Source organism: Lonchura striata, chromosome 20, assembly GCF_050655825.1.
Source record: "Lonchura striata isolate lonStrDom1 chromosome 20, ASM5065582v1, whole genome shotgun sequence".
Classification (NCBI taxonomy): Eukaryota; Metazoa; Chordata; class Aves; order Passeriformes; family Estrildidae; genus Lonchura; species Lonchura striata.
Window position 1 is genome coordinate 7,348,707 of NC_140722.1, and position 20,705 is coordinate 7,369,411.

At 41.5% G+C, this 20,705-nt stretch overlaps 1 protein-coding gene across 25 annotated transcripts in view; it reads left to right on the forward strand.

Moving 5' to 3' along the window:
- EYA2 (EYA transcriptional coactivator and phosphatase 2) overlaps positions 1 to 20,705 on the forward strand; it is a 90,860-nt gene that overhangs the window by 43,229 nt on the left and 26,926 nt on the right. For all 25 annotated transcript variants that reach the window (XM_085558061.1, XM_085558070.1, XM_085558057.1 and 22 more), the window contains 5 exons: positions 309 to 357; positions 959 to 1,101; positions 4,831 to 4,947; positions 17,205 to 17,272; positions 19,218 to 19,395. In XM_085558061.1, coding sequence (XP_085414187.1) covers positions 309 to 357; positions 959 to 1,101; positions 4,831 to 4,947; positions 17,205 to 17,272; positions 19,218 to 19,395 — 555 coding nt within the window. The remainder of the gene's footprint in view (positions 1 to 308; positions 358 to 958; positions 1,102 to 4,830; positions 4,948 to 17,204; positions 17,273 to 19,217; positions 19,396 to 20,705) is intronic.

The window sequence follows — 20,705 nt, forward strand, 5'->3', positions numbered from 1 at the left end:
TCATAGTATTGGCTTATATATCCTTTACCATATGAGTCATTGCTTCACGACTGATATCAGTCCCAGGAGAAGAAACTGGTAGTTCAATCAACTGGTATCACCCTCGCTTAAAAACTAAATCTGTATATGTTGCTATGCAGAGAATATCTTTCTTACCTACCTCAGTTTGGGAATATTAACTAAAAAATAAAAAGTCTTTTGATTCCGTATAATTTTCTCAGACCAGCAGTGGTAAAAAACAATTGTATCAGCTTGGCCACAGAACAGAACACAATGAAAATCTAAGACCCTTTAATTCTGTTTTCCAGGCAGCAGCAAAGCAGCACCGCAGTGTCCTCTCCATCTGTACACCACAAAGTGAGTTCTGGTGCCAAGTGCTGTAATTTAAAATCCCTGTTTTGCTGAACAGCCATTTTGTGCAGACTTCTGTCACCTTAAAAAACATCTGCCCTAAGCCCATCCACCTGTTCCCACACACGTCTCTGGCACAGGGAAGTAGCTGGATCTTAATCTTCTTGGATATGGAGTGAAATAAGGTTTGAGATACTGTGAACTGTGTTTTTGTACCCCTGGGTATCCAAATCTTATCAGTTTGAATATTGTTGTGTTTATGAGTGACCACAGAGGGGATGTGTCAAAATGTCTGAGGTTTCCCCATCTCACTCACTTGCTCAGCAAACTCAAAATGAAACATGAAAAATCAGTGTTGATTTTATTTTATTTTTTTAACTTGCATGTATTTTGCACTGTCTTAAAGGCACCATACATTTAGGTGGCTTAATCTGATAGTTCACAAAACAAACTTCTTCAGTCCACTCAGTTCCAAGTTCCCAACATATTCAGCATCCTGTGTTGAATGTTATTTTAGCAAGATGTCTAGAACTGTTCTGCTTGTGCTCTAGAAGATCGTGTGCTGTAACTATTGCCTTAAACCCTTCTGTTTTCTTGTTCTGAATAGGCATTATCCCCATATAGTGACAGTCCCGTCCTTCCCCACGATGGCAGCCTATGGACAGGCTCAGTACAGCACGGGAATCCAGCAGGCTGCTGCCTACACTGCCTATCCCCCCCCGGGGCAGCCCTACGGAATCCCCTCCTACAGTGAGTACCCCAGAGTCCTGTGAGCATCGTCCTCCTGCTGCTGGCAAAATTGATTGGGAGTCTTTAAGTTTTAGACCGAAGTGTCATTTGTGTCTCAGCAACGTTGTCGTCTTCGGCTTAGAGGAAAGTCTGACTTTAAAAGTGTTGGGTTTCCTTTGAACTATATCAGCTTTAAACCTATCAGCTCGTCATATCATGGGCTATGTTTTGGCAAACTAGGTAAGCTTGGAGCCAGTCAGTAGTAGACTATGAGAAATTCAGGTTCAGTAGGATGTGCCACTTAAGAGTAATAGCTTGTGAGTGTTCCCATGATTCACTGTCAAGCCGAAGTACAGTAAATACAATATTTATGAAAACTACACTTTGCCATCCTTGATTCTTCTTAAGGTTTTAGGAAGCTACTTTGGTTAAGAAGCGTAAGGTTTCATAACACAAGCCACTTTGAGAAAATTTCTGTGTATATTACTACAGAAGAACCAAAATTCAGAGCAGAATAAGGCATGGGTGAGTTCTTACAGAGTACCTTGGTTTTGGAAGACAGTTTGTGTTTAAATGGGCACTTATTGGCTGTATGTGCAGTCAACATTTCTTACCCCAGTCAGCTTTGTTCCCTGCTTTTCTGCACAGCCTTGCCAACAGCTGTGGGGAGACAGTGCTGGGCAGGAGCAGCTGGGGGATTCGCACAGGGAGCTAATTAAACAGCACTCCTGACAGAGGAATGCCTGCTAAACCAAGCCTTAAGTGTGCTCAAGCTCTGCATGGGGATACTGAGCTCTTGAGGAAGCTGAAATTCCTTTCCAGTCATAAAGGCCAAAGAGATGCTGCTCTTGTTTAGGTACAGCTCTTTAACAGAAAACTTTGAGCTTCCTGCTTCTGGCTAATCCCATGAGGGCTGTCTTGCACCACTGAAATGGTTTCATAGTTTTGTTTCCACTTCTGTTTTCTTTTGTGCTCCTTAACACCTTCGTTTACTTGGCAAATACAGTATCTCTTCCCAACGAGAAGTTTTTTATACAGACAAATCTTTTACTGAAGGGAAATATAGTGCAGCACTCTGGAAGGCTGGGGTAGTGGCCTTGGCAGAGCCAAAGCTCTACCAGGATGATGAGAGGAATGTTTTGAGACCCTTTCCTGGAGCTGTTTGTGTTTGCATCAGCTGGCTGACTTCCAAGGAAAACTCTGAACAGTTGTCCTGTTAGAGCAGGTGAAAGCAGAGCCATTTGCTACTGCCTAGAGGCTTTAGGGCATACATGTGTCAGGCCCATATGCTGCTTATAAATCCTGTGGGTGACCTCTTAGCATCCTTGAGCAGTGATTTCCCTCCCCCAGCCTGTACACCCTCTCTAAGATACTCAGCTCAGCATATGAAAAACTCCACCTGGCTGACAACCAAGAACAATGAAGCAGTATTGTTTTTAGGCACAAAAAATAAAACTCAGCCAGTTCCTAGACAAAACAGAACATTATGTGGAAATTAATTTGGTGCTAAGGTATTTTGCTGTCTGACAACAATTTTTAGGCTTCCAAAGAGGCCCATTTGCTGAAGATTAATTGTAACTGGGGTGGGCAGGTTGAATGCTGGTCTGTGGAGTGCTGATGGAATAGAAAAGCATGGGGTGTTGGGAAGAGGGGCTTCTCTGCACATGCTTCTCTTCCCCAGCAGTGATGAAGCCCCACACTTGCACCAGCGCTTGTCCCCTCACTGTCCAAATAAACTTCCTGCATTTCACAGTCATCTTGTTATGAGCTTGTGCTCAAGCTGCATCGTAGTTCTTCTCACCGAAAGCTATAATAAGTGATTTTTAGTAGAGAAAACATTATCTGGGAGAGCTTATTCCAAACCTGAGCAAGCACAGACTTGCTGCTTCTTGTTAAGCCAGAAATGAGCATGTTTGGGGTAAGGCACCTGAATTCAACTTGTCTACAAGTTTGTATACAAGTGCTAAAAGATGACAACAGCATGGACAGTGTGTAAACCCAATGCCCAAACGTCAGCAGGGTCTTTGTTTAATCCCAGGACCCAGGGAGTGTCCAATGGCCATCGTTTGTTATGCAAATAGGATGCAAACGACAGGTCTTGCCCAAAGGGTTCATAATATCTTGCACCTTTGGCTGTTTATTTTAATAATACAGCTGTACAATCTCAGCAGCATCTCAGAATAAAATATCAACTCCTTTCATTACCAGCAAGGGTTTCATCTTGCAATGTTTAATTCAACTACTGCCGTTCCCTCTGTAAATTGTCAGTTTAATTGTCTGGTTTTAGAAATGAAAAGATTTCTGTGGCTTCAGGGCTTACCTATTGTTCCTGAACTGTATGTTATATCCACCTGAGTAGATGATAACCCTCCTGTAGGACTTGCCAATAAATGTTTTGATACCAAAGCTGAAAATACAATGCAAGTAGAAAATAACTCTTTTGAGAACAGAAATCTTGAGGTTATTTTGCTGAAGGTCCTGTTCCATCGTCAGTTATTGCTTCCATCTGATAACTCTTCAGGAACTTTATGTGTCAGTGACTTTCTTCAATTCCATAATAAAACTATGTGTTTAGAAGTTGTTTTTGAAAACAATATTATTCATGATTGTTTACCCACGTTAGCAAAAGTGGATTTGGTTGTGGATACAGGATGTAGCTGACTCAAATAAATTAATAAATCACAAAGAAATTTGTGAGAATTTGTTTGGCTCTTAAGAGACCTGTTTGGGTAATGCAAATTATTAAACACACATGCGCATATATAGATATCTACATATATCTATATATATATGTATAGATATAGATATAGATATAGATATAGATATAGATATAGATATAGATATAGATGTTGCTGTTGAGTGAGAAACGACACAGACTTTCCAGAAGGTTGGTTTATATAGCATCTCGCTTTACTTCAAAATTTTCTCTTTTATACACTGTTCCAATACAGACAGACTAGATTTGTCAATTAATCAGTACATTTCACCTGATTGGCTAATTAACAAAATGCTTTTCTTATAAACAATCTTTGAGGAAAACAGGAAAATAGAGAGTAGGAAAACAACACCTGCAGCTTGTTTATAATAATAAGGAACTCCCCAAAGTCTCACTAGTCGATTCTGGGAAAATTTACCTAGTTTTCTCACTGTCTGACCAGGCTGCCACATCCACATATATATATCTAATATATATGTGTGTATGTGTGTGTGTATATATATACATATCTATATCAATATAGATATGTATATATATGTGTGTATATATATATACTTATCTATATCAATATAGATATGTATATATATATGTGTGTGTATATATATACATATCTATATCGATATAGATATATAGATAGATATATATATGGATGTGACATACGTGTGTGACATATTGCTTATAATACTAAGTTATCATTGTTTATCTTCAACTCCCCAAAGTCTCATAAGTCAATTCTGGGAAAACTTACTTAGTTTTCTCACTCTCTGACAAGGCTGCCACATCCACATATATATATCTAATATATATGTGTGTATGTGTATATAAATACATATCTATATCAATATAGATATATAGATATAGATATATAGATAGATATATATATGTGGATGTGACATATGTGTGTGAAAGAAAGTGTAAAGCAAAAAGAGAGTTTGTTAGGTTAAAATCCAGCTGAAGAATCGTTAATTCCTACAGTTGCTTTTTGTACCCCTGTGTGTGAGAAGCCCTCACGCTCTGCTCTTGGGTCCCCACAGGCATTAAGACAGAGGACAGCCTGAGCCACTCTCCAGGCCAGAGTGGCTTTCTCAGCTACGGCTCCGGCTTCAGCGCGCCCGCGGCGGGGCAGGCGCCCTACACCTACCAGATGCACGGTGAGTGATCAGGGCTGGCAGGCTCCCCTGGGCCACTCACAGCCCCGTGCTGGACCACTTCTCCTCCTGCCAGCGCTGTGGAAACCTTGTAGGTGCAGGCAGCCAGCACAGGGGAGGAGGTAAGTCTCTGCTTGATCTGTTTTGCTCATCAAGGCGTTGATTTCTGGCTGAGGGACTGGATTTAACAGGGTTATGTCCTAGCAGAATTTCACCTGTGATCAATATAAGCTTTGTCTTTCTGCAGAAACTGTGTTTTCTTTTCCTTGATTAGTTCTGTGATTGCATACCTGGGATTGTTGTGTTGGTGTGAGTTCCTGCTTCCTGATGGAAGCGAAACAAAGGTGGTTTTACACTTCATGCAGACAGTCCTGTCAGTATTATGCTTCTTTCTGCCTTATGCTGACCTGAACAAACTGCTCTATGCTTAAACTGCTGCATAATCTCCCTACTAGTATTTTTTAACAGCCTGATACTTTGATGCTAAGAAAAATGAGAGCGACTCTGCTTGAGGAGAGACGAATGCACACAAGGATAAAGCTCTGCATTGGCTTTGTCCATCCCTCTGAGATTTTCCAAGGGTTGGAAAACCAAAGGGTAATTGCATGACTTTCCCAAACTCTTACAGAAGCTGTTGAAAGGGAGAGAGATCACTTTGCATTTTGATATTGTTGAGGGTTTTATGTAGAAGGCCCTTTTGTGACATTGTACTTAGCTGTTCCCCTTACAAAACCATCTTTTAATTCTCTTAATTCTTCTCAATCCTGAAAGTGAAAGGTGGACATACACATCCACTTTTATTTTAAGTCTGAGACCAACTACAATCCTAAACAGTTATGAAAACAGAGAAAACAAGGTAAAATCTATTATTCCAGATATTATCTAAGAAAGGTAAAGACTAAGAGTTGACCCTTGGCTGAGATTTAGAGCATATTGTGTCTGACACTTAAGGTGGTTTTGGGGGCTTGAATATTTCATAGTACATGCTGAAGACACCTGTGTTGGATTTGGCAACCAAATAAAAGAAAAAAAAAAGGAAGCATGTGGGTTTGGGGTTTTTGATCAATTGGACTCCTACAGGTTTCACCTGTCCTACTTCCACATGTGCTCTTTTGAGAAGTCAGACTCTTGAGTTTATTAGTACTGAGGTTTTTAAGGTGTCTCCCTTGTCAAGAGGTTTAGACAAGTAAATTTTGTGCATCAGCACTTGAAAATTACACTTGCAAGCAGCAGTGGCACAACCATGAGTTGTACCAAGACAGGCTGAGGAGAGCTGTGTGAGTGAGCATGAACATGCCCTAGGGCCATGCTGTGCTATTAGGTAAAATCACTTCTTTTCAGATATTTATTCCAGGAAGATCGTTTCAGCTGGCTCAGTAAGCCTTTAGCGCAAAAGAAAAGTTTCTGCAAGTGGCAGGTGCTTTCTCCAAGGCACAGGGAGCAGGAGTAAATGTGTCTTCCTGTAAACAAATATTTCCACCCTTCCTCTGCTTGCTTGTGAGAGGAGCAGTCTGAAGCTCCCTGACTGGATGGTTTATTTACCTTGCTGAGTGCTAGTGAAAGGTTTGAGTGAGGAGCCAGGAGCCTTCCTGTGCTGAGTGCTGCTGAGGAATGTGGGCTCAGGGCTTTCCCACGCCTCTGCACTTGGGGGTGGGGAGGTGATCGCTGCCTGTGCCACCCAGCTCCAGCCCACTGGGACTTTGCTGGTGATGGGCTAAACCAGCTGAAAAGAGCAAACTTTTATAGACATATTTTCATTTAAAAGACAGGGGGGCTTTAAAAGTCAAGATTTTAACTCCCAGTTCAAGGACAAAATGTTTTTTGCATCATGTGGGATGAGAGATCGTGAAGAGGGTGATGGTCTGGGCCTCAGCAAGAAAAGGCACCTCCAGCTGCTGCTGTTTTCTATTATAAAGTGCAAGGAAAATATTTCTTTTTTAAGCCATTCTCTGCAAGTATTGTAATGTTAATAGCTCAGGTACATAAGTAAAATCAGTTTGTATTGTTTGCCTCCACTGAGGACCAGCTCCCAGAGCTGGGATCTCATCTGTAGGTGAGGGTGGGTGGTCAGATTGTTCAGCCCTTGTGATTTCTCCTCACTGTCCCCTCAGATATGAGTTACAGCAGCAAACAAATGCCCATTGTAAGTGTTACACCACTCACCGAGGAATAGACAACCTCTTGGGTGACAAATTTTTGTCTCACGGGGCTCTAGGACAAATGCTGTCCTTCAGTAAGTGCCAGCGTGGTTGGTGCTGGTTTGTTCCCTCTGTGTTTGCTTGGCAGCAGCAGTGGCAGGCTGGGATGCCTGCGAGGCTGTGAGCAGTAAATGGGACCTCTGCAGCCACATTCTGCTCCCTGCTCAGGTCTGTTTGTTTGCAGTACAGACACAGGTGATGCAGGTGTAAAGGGGCAGCAGTCAGCTTTTCATCCTGATCTCCGGCTGTCAGTTGTGTTCTGGTTCTTGAGTGAGAACAGGATCCACTAAAGAGCAAGAATGAAGATTTAACATCCTTTTGGTCAATAAGTAGTAAAGAAAAAGCGCTGGTTTACAGCTAGCCAGAAGGAGAAATCTATTTTCATGCTTCCCTAGCATGGAACAAAATTGATTGTGGAAGAGATTGTTAGCCAAATAGCTAATGCAACTTGTCACACATATATACAGATATAGAAGATGAGATTAGCAAGTTCCATAGCTCATAAAAATGTCACAAAACCATATTGAAAAGGTACTGTGGATTGAAATAAAGATTTTAATTGCCAAGTAACAGTGGATATCATCTGGCTTCAAGTAACATTCAGACTGAAATTTGGTATTCACATATTTGCTCTGAAGGAGTGACTTTTTTTTTCCTCTTTTCTTTTTCTTTTTAACCTGTGCTGAGTACAGGGTTGTTTCATGTCATTATTGCATTTAGAAAATTATTTGTTTTGTAATGAAGAGGTCTGAAATATGCATGTGGACAGTCTGGGGATGGCACTCACTTTTAGAGTCATGAATCTGGAGAGGAGGTAACATCTTGCATTAGATTTTTGCCTTTAAAGTGGTAAGTTTGTCATGCTGGGAAAGAAATATTTCTTCAAGGTCCATTTCATTTCTTATCAATCCTCATGTACATGTTCAATTACAGCACCAAATCACCAAACATTCTGGGCTTGATGTTAGAAATATATTTTTGCTTTTTTTACACACTTTTCTAAGTTTATATTTTCTGACAATTTAGCCGTTCAGCGATTTGCTCAGACTTCTGGTAAAATTATTATTCACTGATAGAAATTGAACATGAGACACAAAGATTATATTCCACTTCTGCCCCCAAAACCTTACTGTCTTAACTGACAGCTGAGGAAACTGCTTGTTGCTGAGGGTGAGGGAGAAATCTTTGGAATATAAGAAACTTAGCATTTAGTGAGCTATGTAAAATACAAAGAGAAAATCGTGCCAGCACATTAGCTAGCCCAGAAACCCATCAGCTCTGCAGAGAGTGCCATAACAGCCAGCTTATAGAGCATTTCCTGTGGTTGCAAGAGCATGTGTTACCCCTTGATTGCACATTGGGCCATCTCTTCTCAGCTTGTCATTAATTCCTAGACAATGCTTTGCTCTTCAGTTATAATTGCTGAAATGACAGCTGGCATGAAACTATGAAGTTGCACAACAGTTAAAACTGTGGCCAAAGACCACTGTGGATGCTGTTGTTGGGCAGGAAAAGATTTGACTGCTTTTTTGGGGTTTTTTAATATCCAAATCTATCTACCCACAAAATACTTTTTACATTACAAAGGAAAAATCAGTTATGTAACTGGGATAACTTTCCTTTGCCAAGGAATTGCAGAACATAGTTGAGCTTGGGACAGACATAAATTTGGGACCAAAGACCTATGCAGTGAAATTCTTTGCTACTGCTGAATATTTGTTTTCTTTGCAGAGCCCTTCTGATGAGCTGTGAAGTAGTGAATGAATATAAATTAGCATTTCTTTTGTGCAACACTGATTTAAAATGGATTAATTATATATATATTGCTTATGTTTGTGGAATGAATTGGGTATGAATTGTTATCCTGTCCTGAGAACAAGTAAAATCTGAATAATTAATGAATTAAAATGTTTTCTTATGCTGAAAACATTTTTGACCCTTGTTGATATCTGGATAATCTAGACAAATTTTTTTCCAAGAAATGCCAGAATTTCTTGCAATTATGTGCCAATTTGTCTGTTAAAAATTCAATACAAGGTCATAAATACCAATTTGGTGTGAGCAGTTACCTCTGCCTGCATGAATTTCGCAGTCCATGTTTAGTTTTAAACGTGATTCTTGAAGTACTTGGTGATGAAAATAGCGATGAAATTTCAATGTACACCTGAGAAATGTGGATCGCACTTTGGCATCCAGATCATGGAATCCATGTGAAGTCCCAAAAATAAAGGAAAGTGAGAGCATGTTCTCAGCAAACTGTCACTCAGATGCCCTAGATTGATAAAATTAAAACCCCAGTAGAAAAGGAGCAGCCTCTTTCAAAAGCTTCTGCTCCACAGCTGGTTTGCATTAATTGCAGTCTCCGAGCGTGGCAGTAAAGTTGTGCTCCACTCCGTGGTGGGTTCAGCAGGGAGAGGCCTCTCTTCAGGAGGGGTCAGACCTCACTTTTTGCAGTGTAAATACAAGGTTCCTCAGAATAACAGCACAGTCTCCCTTTCAAAGATTTTTAAACACCAGGGGCTGACTGTGCTCCATTTACTTTGTTTTAAAACGAGCTGACTTCCAGGAGAGGGGAGTCCGTGGGAGAGGCAAAGGTGTTGACAGTGATGCACTGTAGGCTGCAAGGATCTGTGCTACTGCTACCCAAGGGGAAAGCTCTGCTCTACCTCTTGCCATTTAATGGAAATTAAATATTAACTGGTACAGTCAAAACAGGAATCTTCTCTGAGGCAGAGCTTTTATTTTGGAGGTGTCTTGTGTCTCCTTGAGGGTTTTGTGTGACTTTGTCATCAGGCTTGCAGAGGTGGCAGTGCAGCTGTGACAGTCATGAATCAGAGAGAAGCAGTAAGGTAGGGGCAGTAGTAAAGGCAAATACAGAGAAAAGATTGTGTGGTGAGAAAGGGGGAGTCTACAGAGAAGAGAAAAGTGACATTTCCCTAACATGCTGCTTGACTGTCTTGGGAGCATTGGTGGAAGTCAGATAGAAATCTCAAAATGTGGATTAATGAGCAAAATCAACACAGAAAACAGAGGTGTTTGGATGTCACAGATACTTCTTTTTGTGGATTTTGTTTTCATTGCTTCTGTAGGATATAAAAAACTCCAAAAATATAGGATGGTAGCACCTTGGGAAATCATAAACTTGGCCTTGATTATTCAGCTTAGAGTGCAATTGGCAAGGAATATGCTAAAATGTTATGGAAGCTTCACTGAATAATTTATTCAGTATACCTAGTGATTTTGAAAAGGTCTAGAAGGCAATAAAGAGCTAGTGTAAAATTACATATAAAAATCTGTATCAAGAAACTTCATACCTGCATAGTCAAGCATTTGAAAGTTAGGAAACATCAGATTCATGATGCTGTGCAGTACTGGTACTGCTTTTGTTGTATCTCATCTCCAAGCACTGTGTGAGGTAATGCTGTGGTGAAAAAAACAGAATGCAGCCATTGGATGAGACACAGGGATGATGTTTGTGGGCAAGTTCAGCCTGACCCTGCTTGTGTCAGCACAGGCTGTGCAGCTCAGGAGTTTCTGAACTGCTCTGCAGGCAGTGGATAACACTCTTGCATGGGCCTTTTTATATGTAATTTGGATGACTTTTGTTTATATTGGCAGGGTTTAAACACTGATATTTCTTCACTGTGACCTCTGGAACTGTGAGAATACCTGTACTCCCTGAAGAGGAGCCCGTTGAGTTATCACAGATAAAAAGAGGAGGATGAAAATTTGACTTAGAAAGTTTGTAACTGACAGATTTATTGATGCTGACAAGTCATTACCAGGACAAAGATCACTCTACTGTTGTCAAGTTTCTTACATCCCTCTCTGTTGTGGCTTTTCTCCTGGAGCCCCTGCAGTACTGAAGCAGTGCGTGGAGGCTGGAAAAGCCTCAAGACCAATGCCTGGATCTAGAGTACTCAGCTGAGACTTACAAGGATCCTAATAATAGGTGAAAGAGTGGAGATGTGCTGACCAGCTCCCTCTTTCCTAGTGGTATTTGGAGATTTACTTTGCTCAAGAGGAGGAGAATTGCTAAATAACAGCTGTGCTGACAGGGCAAGGTTTTATCCCCAATGGCATGACAGCACATGTGACAAGGCTACTTAGATTTGAATGCTTACCTGAGAACTGGAGGTTCATGGCCACTAATTAGCATAGGAGGTGGCAAATACAGATTTCCTTTATCATGATTTGTTATCCATCAGTGAAGGATTGTGTCCAGGATGAAACTGGGGGACTCTATTCTTTGGTGTCTATGGAGTCACCCAAATAAAGTCAGTTTTGCTGGTATTGCATAGAAACAGTCTACATCCTTGCTGTAAAGATGTTCTCTTTTTGGCCCAAAACATTTCCTTGTGATTTCTTTTTGAAGACAAAAAGACCAGTGTGATTTCCTTCTATATCTGTGGCATTGTTAGATAGAAGTGGTTAAAAACACTTTCTCAGACTACAGTAAAATCTAACAGCTTTCCCATGGTTCAAATCCTGAGAGTAACTGTAAACCATCCCAGCACTTTCAACAGCACTGTTGATCTGGATTGAGCTATACAGATGACCAAGCTCAAAAGGATGGTAAAAGCCAGGCTCTTAAAGCTGCTTTGGTCATCACTTATTAAAGCTCTTTGAAGCTCTGTGGGTTGAGTACTCCCAGGAGCAGGGGAAGAGCTTCCACTCAGAAAAGCTGAAGTGTGAAATGTGCTTTATCTCACCACTCAGAGTGTCCTCAAACACCTGGTCAGGCTGACAGGACTGCATGGGATTGTGGTGGGAGACAAATGGAATTATTTAGAATGGGTTTTGTATCTGGGAGTGTCATCTGTAGGAGGTGTTCTTATGCTTTTGGGAGCAATGTCGTTTACCAGACACTGCTGATGTTGAGTGGTGTAATATTGTAGAGTAATACTTTTCATCCAGGTTAATGCAGTGTGCTCTTCCCTGCACTGAGCCTTTCCAGACAGAAATACAAAACTTTTTGGGGAAGGTTTCATTACATCTAATGGCAAACAGTTGAGCAGTCTGCTGCAAAGTACATATGGGTTGAGTTTTTCTTCTCCTTTAACAGGTCAGATAGTCTTGAAATGCCTCCACAGCTGACAACCATGCAAGGTTTTATGAGTCTTCTTGCCCAGTAAATGCAGGCAGATGTTGTAGGATTTAGAACCTTACAAGGCACAAGAGTATAGCTGGTGGGAGGTAATTTTGATGAGTGCTTGACCTCTCACTAAAAGTGTAGCAGCTTGGAGAAGGCAGTATTTACTGCAGGAAACATTAGCTTGTCAGAGAGCTAAAGCACTGCAAAGAACCTCTCTGAATGACCATGGAAGTCTTCAGGCAGATGTTGTTCATAGCACAGAGTAAAGCACACTGTGCAGGGAGCAGGGCTGGGACCTTGCACCACTTTCCTGCAGTGCTTCCTGCAGGAAAACAGCCTGGTGATGTCAGAGTGCACAGACCATTGTATGCAGGCTTGTAAAATACCATGCAATTCAGCTGACCCCTGCAGGCATTGATTTTATTACTCCTAAATGGTCCTAAATCCTTTGAGAGAACTCTCTGTGGAACCATTGTGCATTTCATCTATGAGTTAGAGGAAATGCTTAGGTCTGAGCTTCCTCATTCTGTTTTTTTGGGAATTAAATCATGACCCAAACATACTCAGAAATGGCCATGGTAGCCACCCTCAATGTTGCATCTTTTCAGTGTTCCTGGGCTCACAGTTGCTGCTGGCTGCCCAGAGAGCTGTGGTAAACACTGAAACTGTCCAGCTGTGTTGAACCTGGCCATCTCCTCCTCTGGCTGCTGGGTATTTCACTGAATGTTGGAAGTGCAAACCATCTATTCTTCTAAATAGAGGAGCTTATTCTCTTTTGAGCAATACAGGAGGCTTGGAGAACACCTCCCTGTTGTCAGGGCCCCTCTGACCTGTGAAAGACAAGGACACAAACCTGATTTTCAAAGCTTGCTGTGGTTTTGATCTGAGCTACACCACAGACCCATCCCGTTTTCATAATCACCACTCCCTAACGCCAGGATTCCTGTATCATACTGTGCATTCATAAGCTGAAGAAAGAGTTAATATTCTTTTTTTTTAGCAATGCCAGAGCTTAGTTCTGAATACACTGAAAATAACCATGAATATTCCTTTCTTTTCTTTACTTGCTCTTACCTGGCAAGGAGGAGAATGCAGCCTATACTGCAGTGACTGAAAGACAGATGTAGAGGGTGAGAAGCTGGTATGAAAGTTTTTGCAGGCCAGATCACGCACCATTGAAATTATCATTGACCATGGCATAGGCTTTTTGGGAATGCTCGAATTAAAACGTGAATGAAGGGAAAATAGCAAATGAAATCCATCTGTTTGAGAGCAGGAGTAGAACATTAATCAGCTCACAAAGAGTTTTTCTGTACATGTTGCCCTTGGACACTCACATAGAGAAGGGCCACATCTACTTATCAAGGGGAAATCATGGCACTGGCTCTGCCTGGCATGTGGACGCCTTTCATGCGGTGTCTTTCCATGAGAGTGTGTTTGTGATAGAAATACTTCACAGGAACACTTACTGTACCACACATCTGAAGAGCTGTTCCACTTCAGAGTTCAGATTGTTTTATTATGAGCTAAATGTTCTTTAAGCTACCTGTGAATGAGGGCATTGTGACATTTAGCAACTGGCTTGATTGAACACAGATGTGAGCCATATTCCATATGGAGAAGATCCAAAGGGGGAGATCCTAGTCTTGTTTCTGATTTGCAGGGAGTTTGGATGCAATTACTAGGCATTGAGCTACCCAGATAGATGGAAACAAATCTCTTGCTCCCACCTCTGCAATATTGCAGATGTAAAACCAGCTTCAGTTTGAGAGTGTGTGTTGTCTTCTGAGGTCCATGGAAAAAAGCCAATATATGTGAAAGCAAAAGTCCTGTAGAAATAGGCAGAAATGAGAGGTGGCCAGGCATCCATATACATTGCTTACCAAGGGGCTTCCTAGAAGTGCCCCTTTCCACACAGCACGACTTTCAAACTTCATTCCAGTCTTTCTCTGAGTATTATGAGAAGTGCTATTACCTGGGAAAGTGTTTGAGGAGAAAAATGGTTACATGGGAAATAGAGCTAATTTGCAATATCTGTTGGTAATTTTCCAGTTTCTTGAGTGTAAAATTTACTGATGCAAGACTGAAACTGCACCTGGCAGAATTCATTTTGTTGTGGAAGTGTTTACCAACAAAATTTTTCTACCAGCGACTTACTGACGAAAAGCAAACATTTGGGGCTGGTTCTGGTATGTGTTCTGAACTGCTGAACTCTACAAGGCTGCTCACAGAAATTGTGACCTGCAGGCCTCATTCTCTGTTTGTGGAGAGAGAGGGTTTATCTCTGTCTCCATTGCCTGTGGCACTTGTTTGTTTTCCTGCCATTTGAACTGAGGGTGCATCATTGAAAACTTGGTCTCTCCAGACTGCCCTGTGAAGTGGAACAGGGTCTGAGCTATAATAGTCCCCAAGACAAATATTGCTGAACCTGAATATTTAAGAACTTTCTTTTCCATGCAGATAATTGATTTTTTTTCTCCCTTCTTTTCATCCCTGTTAGCTGGGAAGAAATTCCAAGTGTTTACTGACTTTGGTTGTCCCCAGTGTCCTTATCTGTAATTATTCTGCTGTAACACTGAGCTGCCAAGACATCCTGAGCTTAGCAGCTCTCAAGGTGTACTGCAGGGAGGGCATTCAAATCTCTGAATGCACTGCTGGAGGGCAAGGAAAAGGTTGTGTTTGATCTTAGTTAGACAAAGAGTGCTGAGATGGTAGTCCTCCTTGGCCAGGATACAATGATAGGAGCCAGAAGAAGAGAAAATCAGAGTTGACAGGTTGAACTTCAGTTTATAGGGAATAGCAAGTCTTCAGAACTTCCACAAATGTTTAAGTATGTGGGAAAAAAATCTGTCCTTCCTATGGAAAATCCCCTGGGCAGTGGGAGCCAGCCTGCACTGGCCTCTAGGGACACCTGGACTCGGGTAGCTCAGCCAAAGTGGCAGAAATACATTGTACAAAAGCCAGTGTAAAATCCACCCCACTGGGTCCAGTCACAGGGTGCTGTGGGAAGCTGTGGAGTCATTCCCCATCCTTTCATCCCTACATTCCTGCCCTCTTCTCCCTGCTCACTTACCTCTGTGTGCACAGACACACACCCCTCACAGCTGGTACAAAGCCCTGAGTAAATTCTGATTAAATTCTTTAACCCAGCTGTGCGAGTCCCTCCTTTTCCTCACTCTCTCTGACTGTTTGGAAGCCAGGAAGCTGCAGTATCATGTGCAGGTAGCACAGCAATAAACATGTTCTCATCACAATTTACACATAAAGCGTGAGTCCCTCGAGGTAACTCATCCCCCTCTTGACAGCTTTAATAAAGGATGATGGATTGTTTCTAAATGACAGTTTAGGAAAATCAAAAATTCCCCCCTGTATTGTTTCAAGCTCTGGTGTACAAGAGCTGTTTTGTCTTCTGTGGAAGTTGTTTTTGCCTGTAAGCACTGGGGCTCTATTACTCTCCTTCAGAGTGGTGAGAAATGCTGCTGCCACAGGAATATATTCATACTGCTGCATATCTGTGACTTTTGGAAAACCTGCAGAAGCCTGTCACGGGTGGGAAGTGGGGAAATACCAGGAGCTGGATGTGCTGCTCTCTTTGGGATGCTGCTCTGGGCAGTCTCCCCATGTGGGTTGTTGGAAGCAGGAGGGATTGGACACTGATGCACCCAGAGCTGCCTCCAAGGCAGGAATGCCAGGAGAAGGCATCACCAAGCCCACCTGCACTGGCTCAGCTCCCAGTCAGACTCAGGGGACACCCAGGCCTCCAGGTACCTGGCAGTCACCTGCACTCTGTTTTCTTCCCCTCTGCTATTTTCTTTTTAAAGACCACATGTGACAACAAATTAGTTCAGTAGGGCAGAGTCCTCTCTCTTGTTTCTTTTTGGCTTGAGATTTATTTCTCAGTGCATGTGCTTTGTAGCTGCACTTGGCAGAGTGGAGTTTGTTCAGCTGTCCATTCCCCAGCTAATCTGGTGTCCTAAAATAAAAACAATCAAGTGGAACTTCGGAGGATGGCTGCCACATGGAGACGTGCAGGGTGTCATGTGGTTAAAACAGCACTGCTCAGAGTCATTCACATGGTGAGAAGCCAGATGAGAAAAAAAGGTCAAAGGGCTCAGTCTGATGGTACATTTATGTCAGAAAAAAGCTAAGATGAGCCCAGTGCAGCCAGGCAGCACCAAAACCATACCTCCTTGACAAAATGTGTGAAGTGAAAAATGCTGAAGTCAAAACCAGCATAGGGTGAGGTTAGAGGCTAGAACTTGAGAGGGGAGGAGAGCTTCTGGCTCTGCTACCTCTGGCCTGATGGGAGGCAAAGACAGACCATTTCTGTAGGTCTTACCTGAACATTTACTTCTCCAAACAAAATCTTTGTGGTGGTGCTTCCTCCAGCTGAGGGAGCCTGGCTGAACATCACCTGCTTTGCTTGGGACAGAACCATGTCATCCTTTCTCTTCCTGATATCCCAGGATGAAGAAATATCTTTGCTCCTTGCTGTCCCAGAAATCTCAGCAATATTGTCCTCACATTGGGAGTAGCAGCACCAGGGAACAGATTTTTCTTCTGAAAACTCCTGGGTACCTGATCAATTAGGACAGATGCCAGGATACCCATGCATGAAACAGCACACGTGGGAGGTTGTATATGTAATCTCGGGTTTTCTTACAGGAGAAGTTAAAAAATCCTATTCCATTAATTACTGTAAAAAGAAGTATCTGAATTTTAAGTCTGGGCTGAATCCTTGTATTCCAGCTGTGTTTCCCAGCCCAATAATCAACGTTTTGATGCATATAATGAATGCCCAGTAAGAGCCCAAAGTTTTTACAGCCTCAGATTTGTGCCATACTTGTTTCTAGTGAGCTGGTACTTCAGTTCCTGTTGTAAATTACTTGAATTAACATACCCTGTTACTTTGATTGCTGGTCTATCTTATTCTTTCCTGTTATTCTTTCCCTTATTCTTTCCCTCAGGCACAACAGGGATTTACCAGGGAGCCAACGGCCTGACAAATTCTGCAGGATTCAGTGCTGTGCATCAGGTATGGGTCAGCCCCTATTGCTGGCAACCTTGTCATTTATTTTAAACCACTTAGATGATTTATAGATCAGAGAGATTATTTTAGTGCTCATATATATTTAAGGAAGGTATTGCTTTGTGTTTTGCTGAACACCATTCTACTCTACTCTTTGGGCCTGTCCTTTTGCTGGACTTCAGGATATCCTGTTTAATTTTAGGATGTGTCTCAGTGCACACACACAGAGTGCAGTCCTTGCAGGAGGAGGGTGCCCTGGCAGTCTTTGACTTGCTGCTGTTGCAGTGCCAAGAGTTTCCTCATTCTTCTGCCATCTTACAACTTCCAGCTATGTTGTGCATCCTCTCCAGAGGGAATGGCTTCTAGAGTCCTGTCATGACTGTGCTGGCACTGTGCAGTAAGTGTGAACAATCTGAGAGAGGCCTTGGCAGGTCCTGCTGGATGTTGAGCCATCTGAGCTGTCTGTGCACTTCCCTCTTTGAGAACACACCTGTCCGTGGGCTCCGTGCCTCAGATACCTTGCTAAATGTGTGTGTATAAATAAAACACAAGACAGATGTTTTTCAGTAGCAAATGGCTCTTCTTGTTTGGAGCAAACAAATGAGTACACTGTCCCAGCAAATGTGTTGTGGTTGGCCAGTAATTTCAGTTCCTTGTTTGTAGGGTGATGGTTGACTTGTATTTTTAATGACAACAGTGGGCAATTTCTTTGTTGCTTCAGTTTGGGCTTAAAACATCAGCATCACTGATAGAAGTGCATTTGATTGAAGTATGGAGGTTGCCTAAACAAAGGGAAAAGTCGGGCTTTTTTCATTATTTTGTAATCTTCTGTAGGAGAAAACAATGAAATTATCTCATTTCTCTTTCAGTCTAATTGTTCTTATGACAATCTGAGTCTTTGTTCTTGAGAGCTCCCTGGTGACTGAAAGTTAATGAAATAGCTGTCACAGACAAAGATGTAAGCTGTTAAGGAGGAAAGTGCTTTTAGTCTTTCTAAAGACTGATTATTATTTAATTTTATTTAATACCAGAGGCTAATTATAATTTCTGAGGAAATAGAAGCCTTCTGCTCAAAGACAATGCCCAGAGCATGGGCACAGTTCTCTGTCTGGAAAAGCAAATTCAGTGGACAAGGACAGAGGTTGCGATTAAAACAAAAAGAAACAAATTAAACCTTTTATGCTTTAATTGTTCAGAGATGCATTTTATCATGTTTTCTAGTGTCCTGCTTTTCACAATATGCCCACCAAACATCCAAGGATAATGGTATGGGGTTTCTTTGGGTGCCTTAAAATCACAGCAAAGAGTTTTGTGGTACCTCATCTCCCCAAGGTCACTTGCACCTGGTATTTTTAGTTCATTTTTCTGTAGGTATGCAAGGTCACTCAGGCATTTATTTATTGCTGAGATAGTTGGGCAGACTGTTGTGAGCATTGCTGAAAAAAAATTGCTACTTTCTTTTCTTTTTTTTTTAGTCTAACAGCTGATCAGAAGATGTTGCTGATCATGGGAAAATGCAGCCTGTTTTGGTCCTTCCCTCATCCAGTTATTCATTTTGTTCTTGCAATTTCTTAGGTGTTTTGTTGTTACAAAGATTATGTGTTCCATCATGGCCCCTTTCAGAAAGCTGCCCTACTTCACTCTTACATAAAATTGTTAAACTCTGTAATACAAAATGTGTCAGCACTGATAAGTGAAATCCTATCAAAAAACCCAGAACTTGCCAGATTTCAGACCTCTTGTTGGTTAGTCTATCATAATAAAATAGGAGTACATTTGTGAGAAGCAGAAATGTAATTTCCCAAGTGAATGAAATGCAGTTCTTCAGTGAAATATTCCCGAGCCGTGACTGGCTGTGTGCGCAAGTAACACAACTTTTGTGGTGGCTTTACTTGTTTGTAAGATAAAAACAAATACATGCGAGTCAGATGTTTCTTTTTCTCCCTCCAAGGAATATTCCTCGTATCCCAGCTTCCCTCAGAGCCAGTACTCTCAGTATTACAGCTCGTCCTACAGCTCCCCGTACGTGTCTGCCAACAGCATCAGCCCCTCGGCCATCCCCACCTCCACCTACTCCCTGCAGGAGCCTTCCCACAGCATCACCAGCCAGAGCACAGAATCTCTCTCTGGTAGGTGCCTCTCCTGTGCTCCCAGCCTGGCAGCCTCAGCCACCTGGAGACGTGAACGCTGGCATCTTCTCCTTGGGGTTTTTTACAATGCATATTGACAGCTCAGGTTTTCTAGCACTGAATAGTTCTTACACCAGGGTTTGGGAAGTGATTGGGATGTCCAAGTTGTCTAAAACCATCCTGTGTTGTTTTTGTGAGTATGTGAGGACACATGAGACAATGACAATGACAATGACATACCAACCCCAGAGCAGTGCTGAGGGCTGACATGGGTAGCAATGAATTCAAAACAAACAGCCATGCTCTGAAAAATTCTCTGTTTCCTCGGTGTCTGATTACTTTTTAGCCCATATCTTTGTCAAGGATTATATTCACCTCTTACAACAACATGTAATACTGTGCATTCATAAACATCATCAAGAGAAAGTCCCTCTTCAAAAAAAATCTACACAAACTGTGTGTCTAATATGAAAACGCGAGATGAATTCCACATCAAAAAAAAGCTTCAAAATTTGTGTCCTCTCTTTGAATGCCTAATTTTTAAAATTTTATATCTTTCGTAGTTTATGGAATTACTGGTGGATTATGATCCCCCAGTGTCCTGTTCAAGAGCAATCTTCAGATATCATTTCCCTGCTAGTTTTCATTGGTGTGCAATAACATTTGTATGAAATACTACACAATTTGTGGATGATCACAGTACACACCCACTGAAGGTCTGCTGACTTAAAAAACAAATCTGAACATCTGTGGTTGCTTTAAAAGAAAAATAAACTAGTATTGTTATTTAAAAAGAAGTGATCACAGACTGCTCTAAAAGCAGTTGGAGGATTTTCAGTTCCTTAGATCTTATCTCAGCCTTTTTGGGAAAGGATAATTTCTAAAAGACTTCCTAGGCACAATCCCAGGTTCTCTGAAGAAGAGTATGGTTATTCTAGGAAGTTGCAGAGGCCACAACTTAGCAAGGTGTAAAGAAAAATATGTTTGAAAAGGATTTGTAATGTAAGGTGAGTGAAGCCCAGACAGATCTGTGAAATTCAAGCCAATCAAAACAGATACTTTATACATGGGAAGTTTACTTTTAACTGTGTCTTCTCAATTATTTCTAAAATACTATCCTCTGAGAAATGGGCTAAGGCTTAACAGGCTAGTTCTATATTTTTAAATAAAAGTTGATGTTGAAAGTATATTTTCAATCATTCACATTCATTAAATTAAAAAAAAAAACAAACCAAAAAGTTTTGAAAAAAAGTTTGAAAGTGTAATTTGGCTTAGATTCTGTTTCTACTGCCTTTCTAATTTCTATCTTT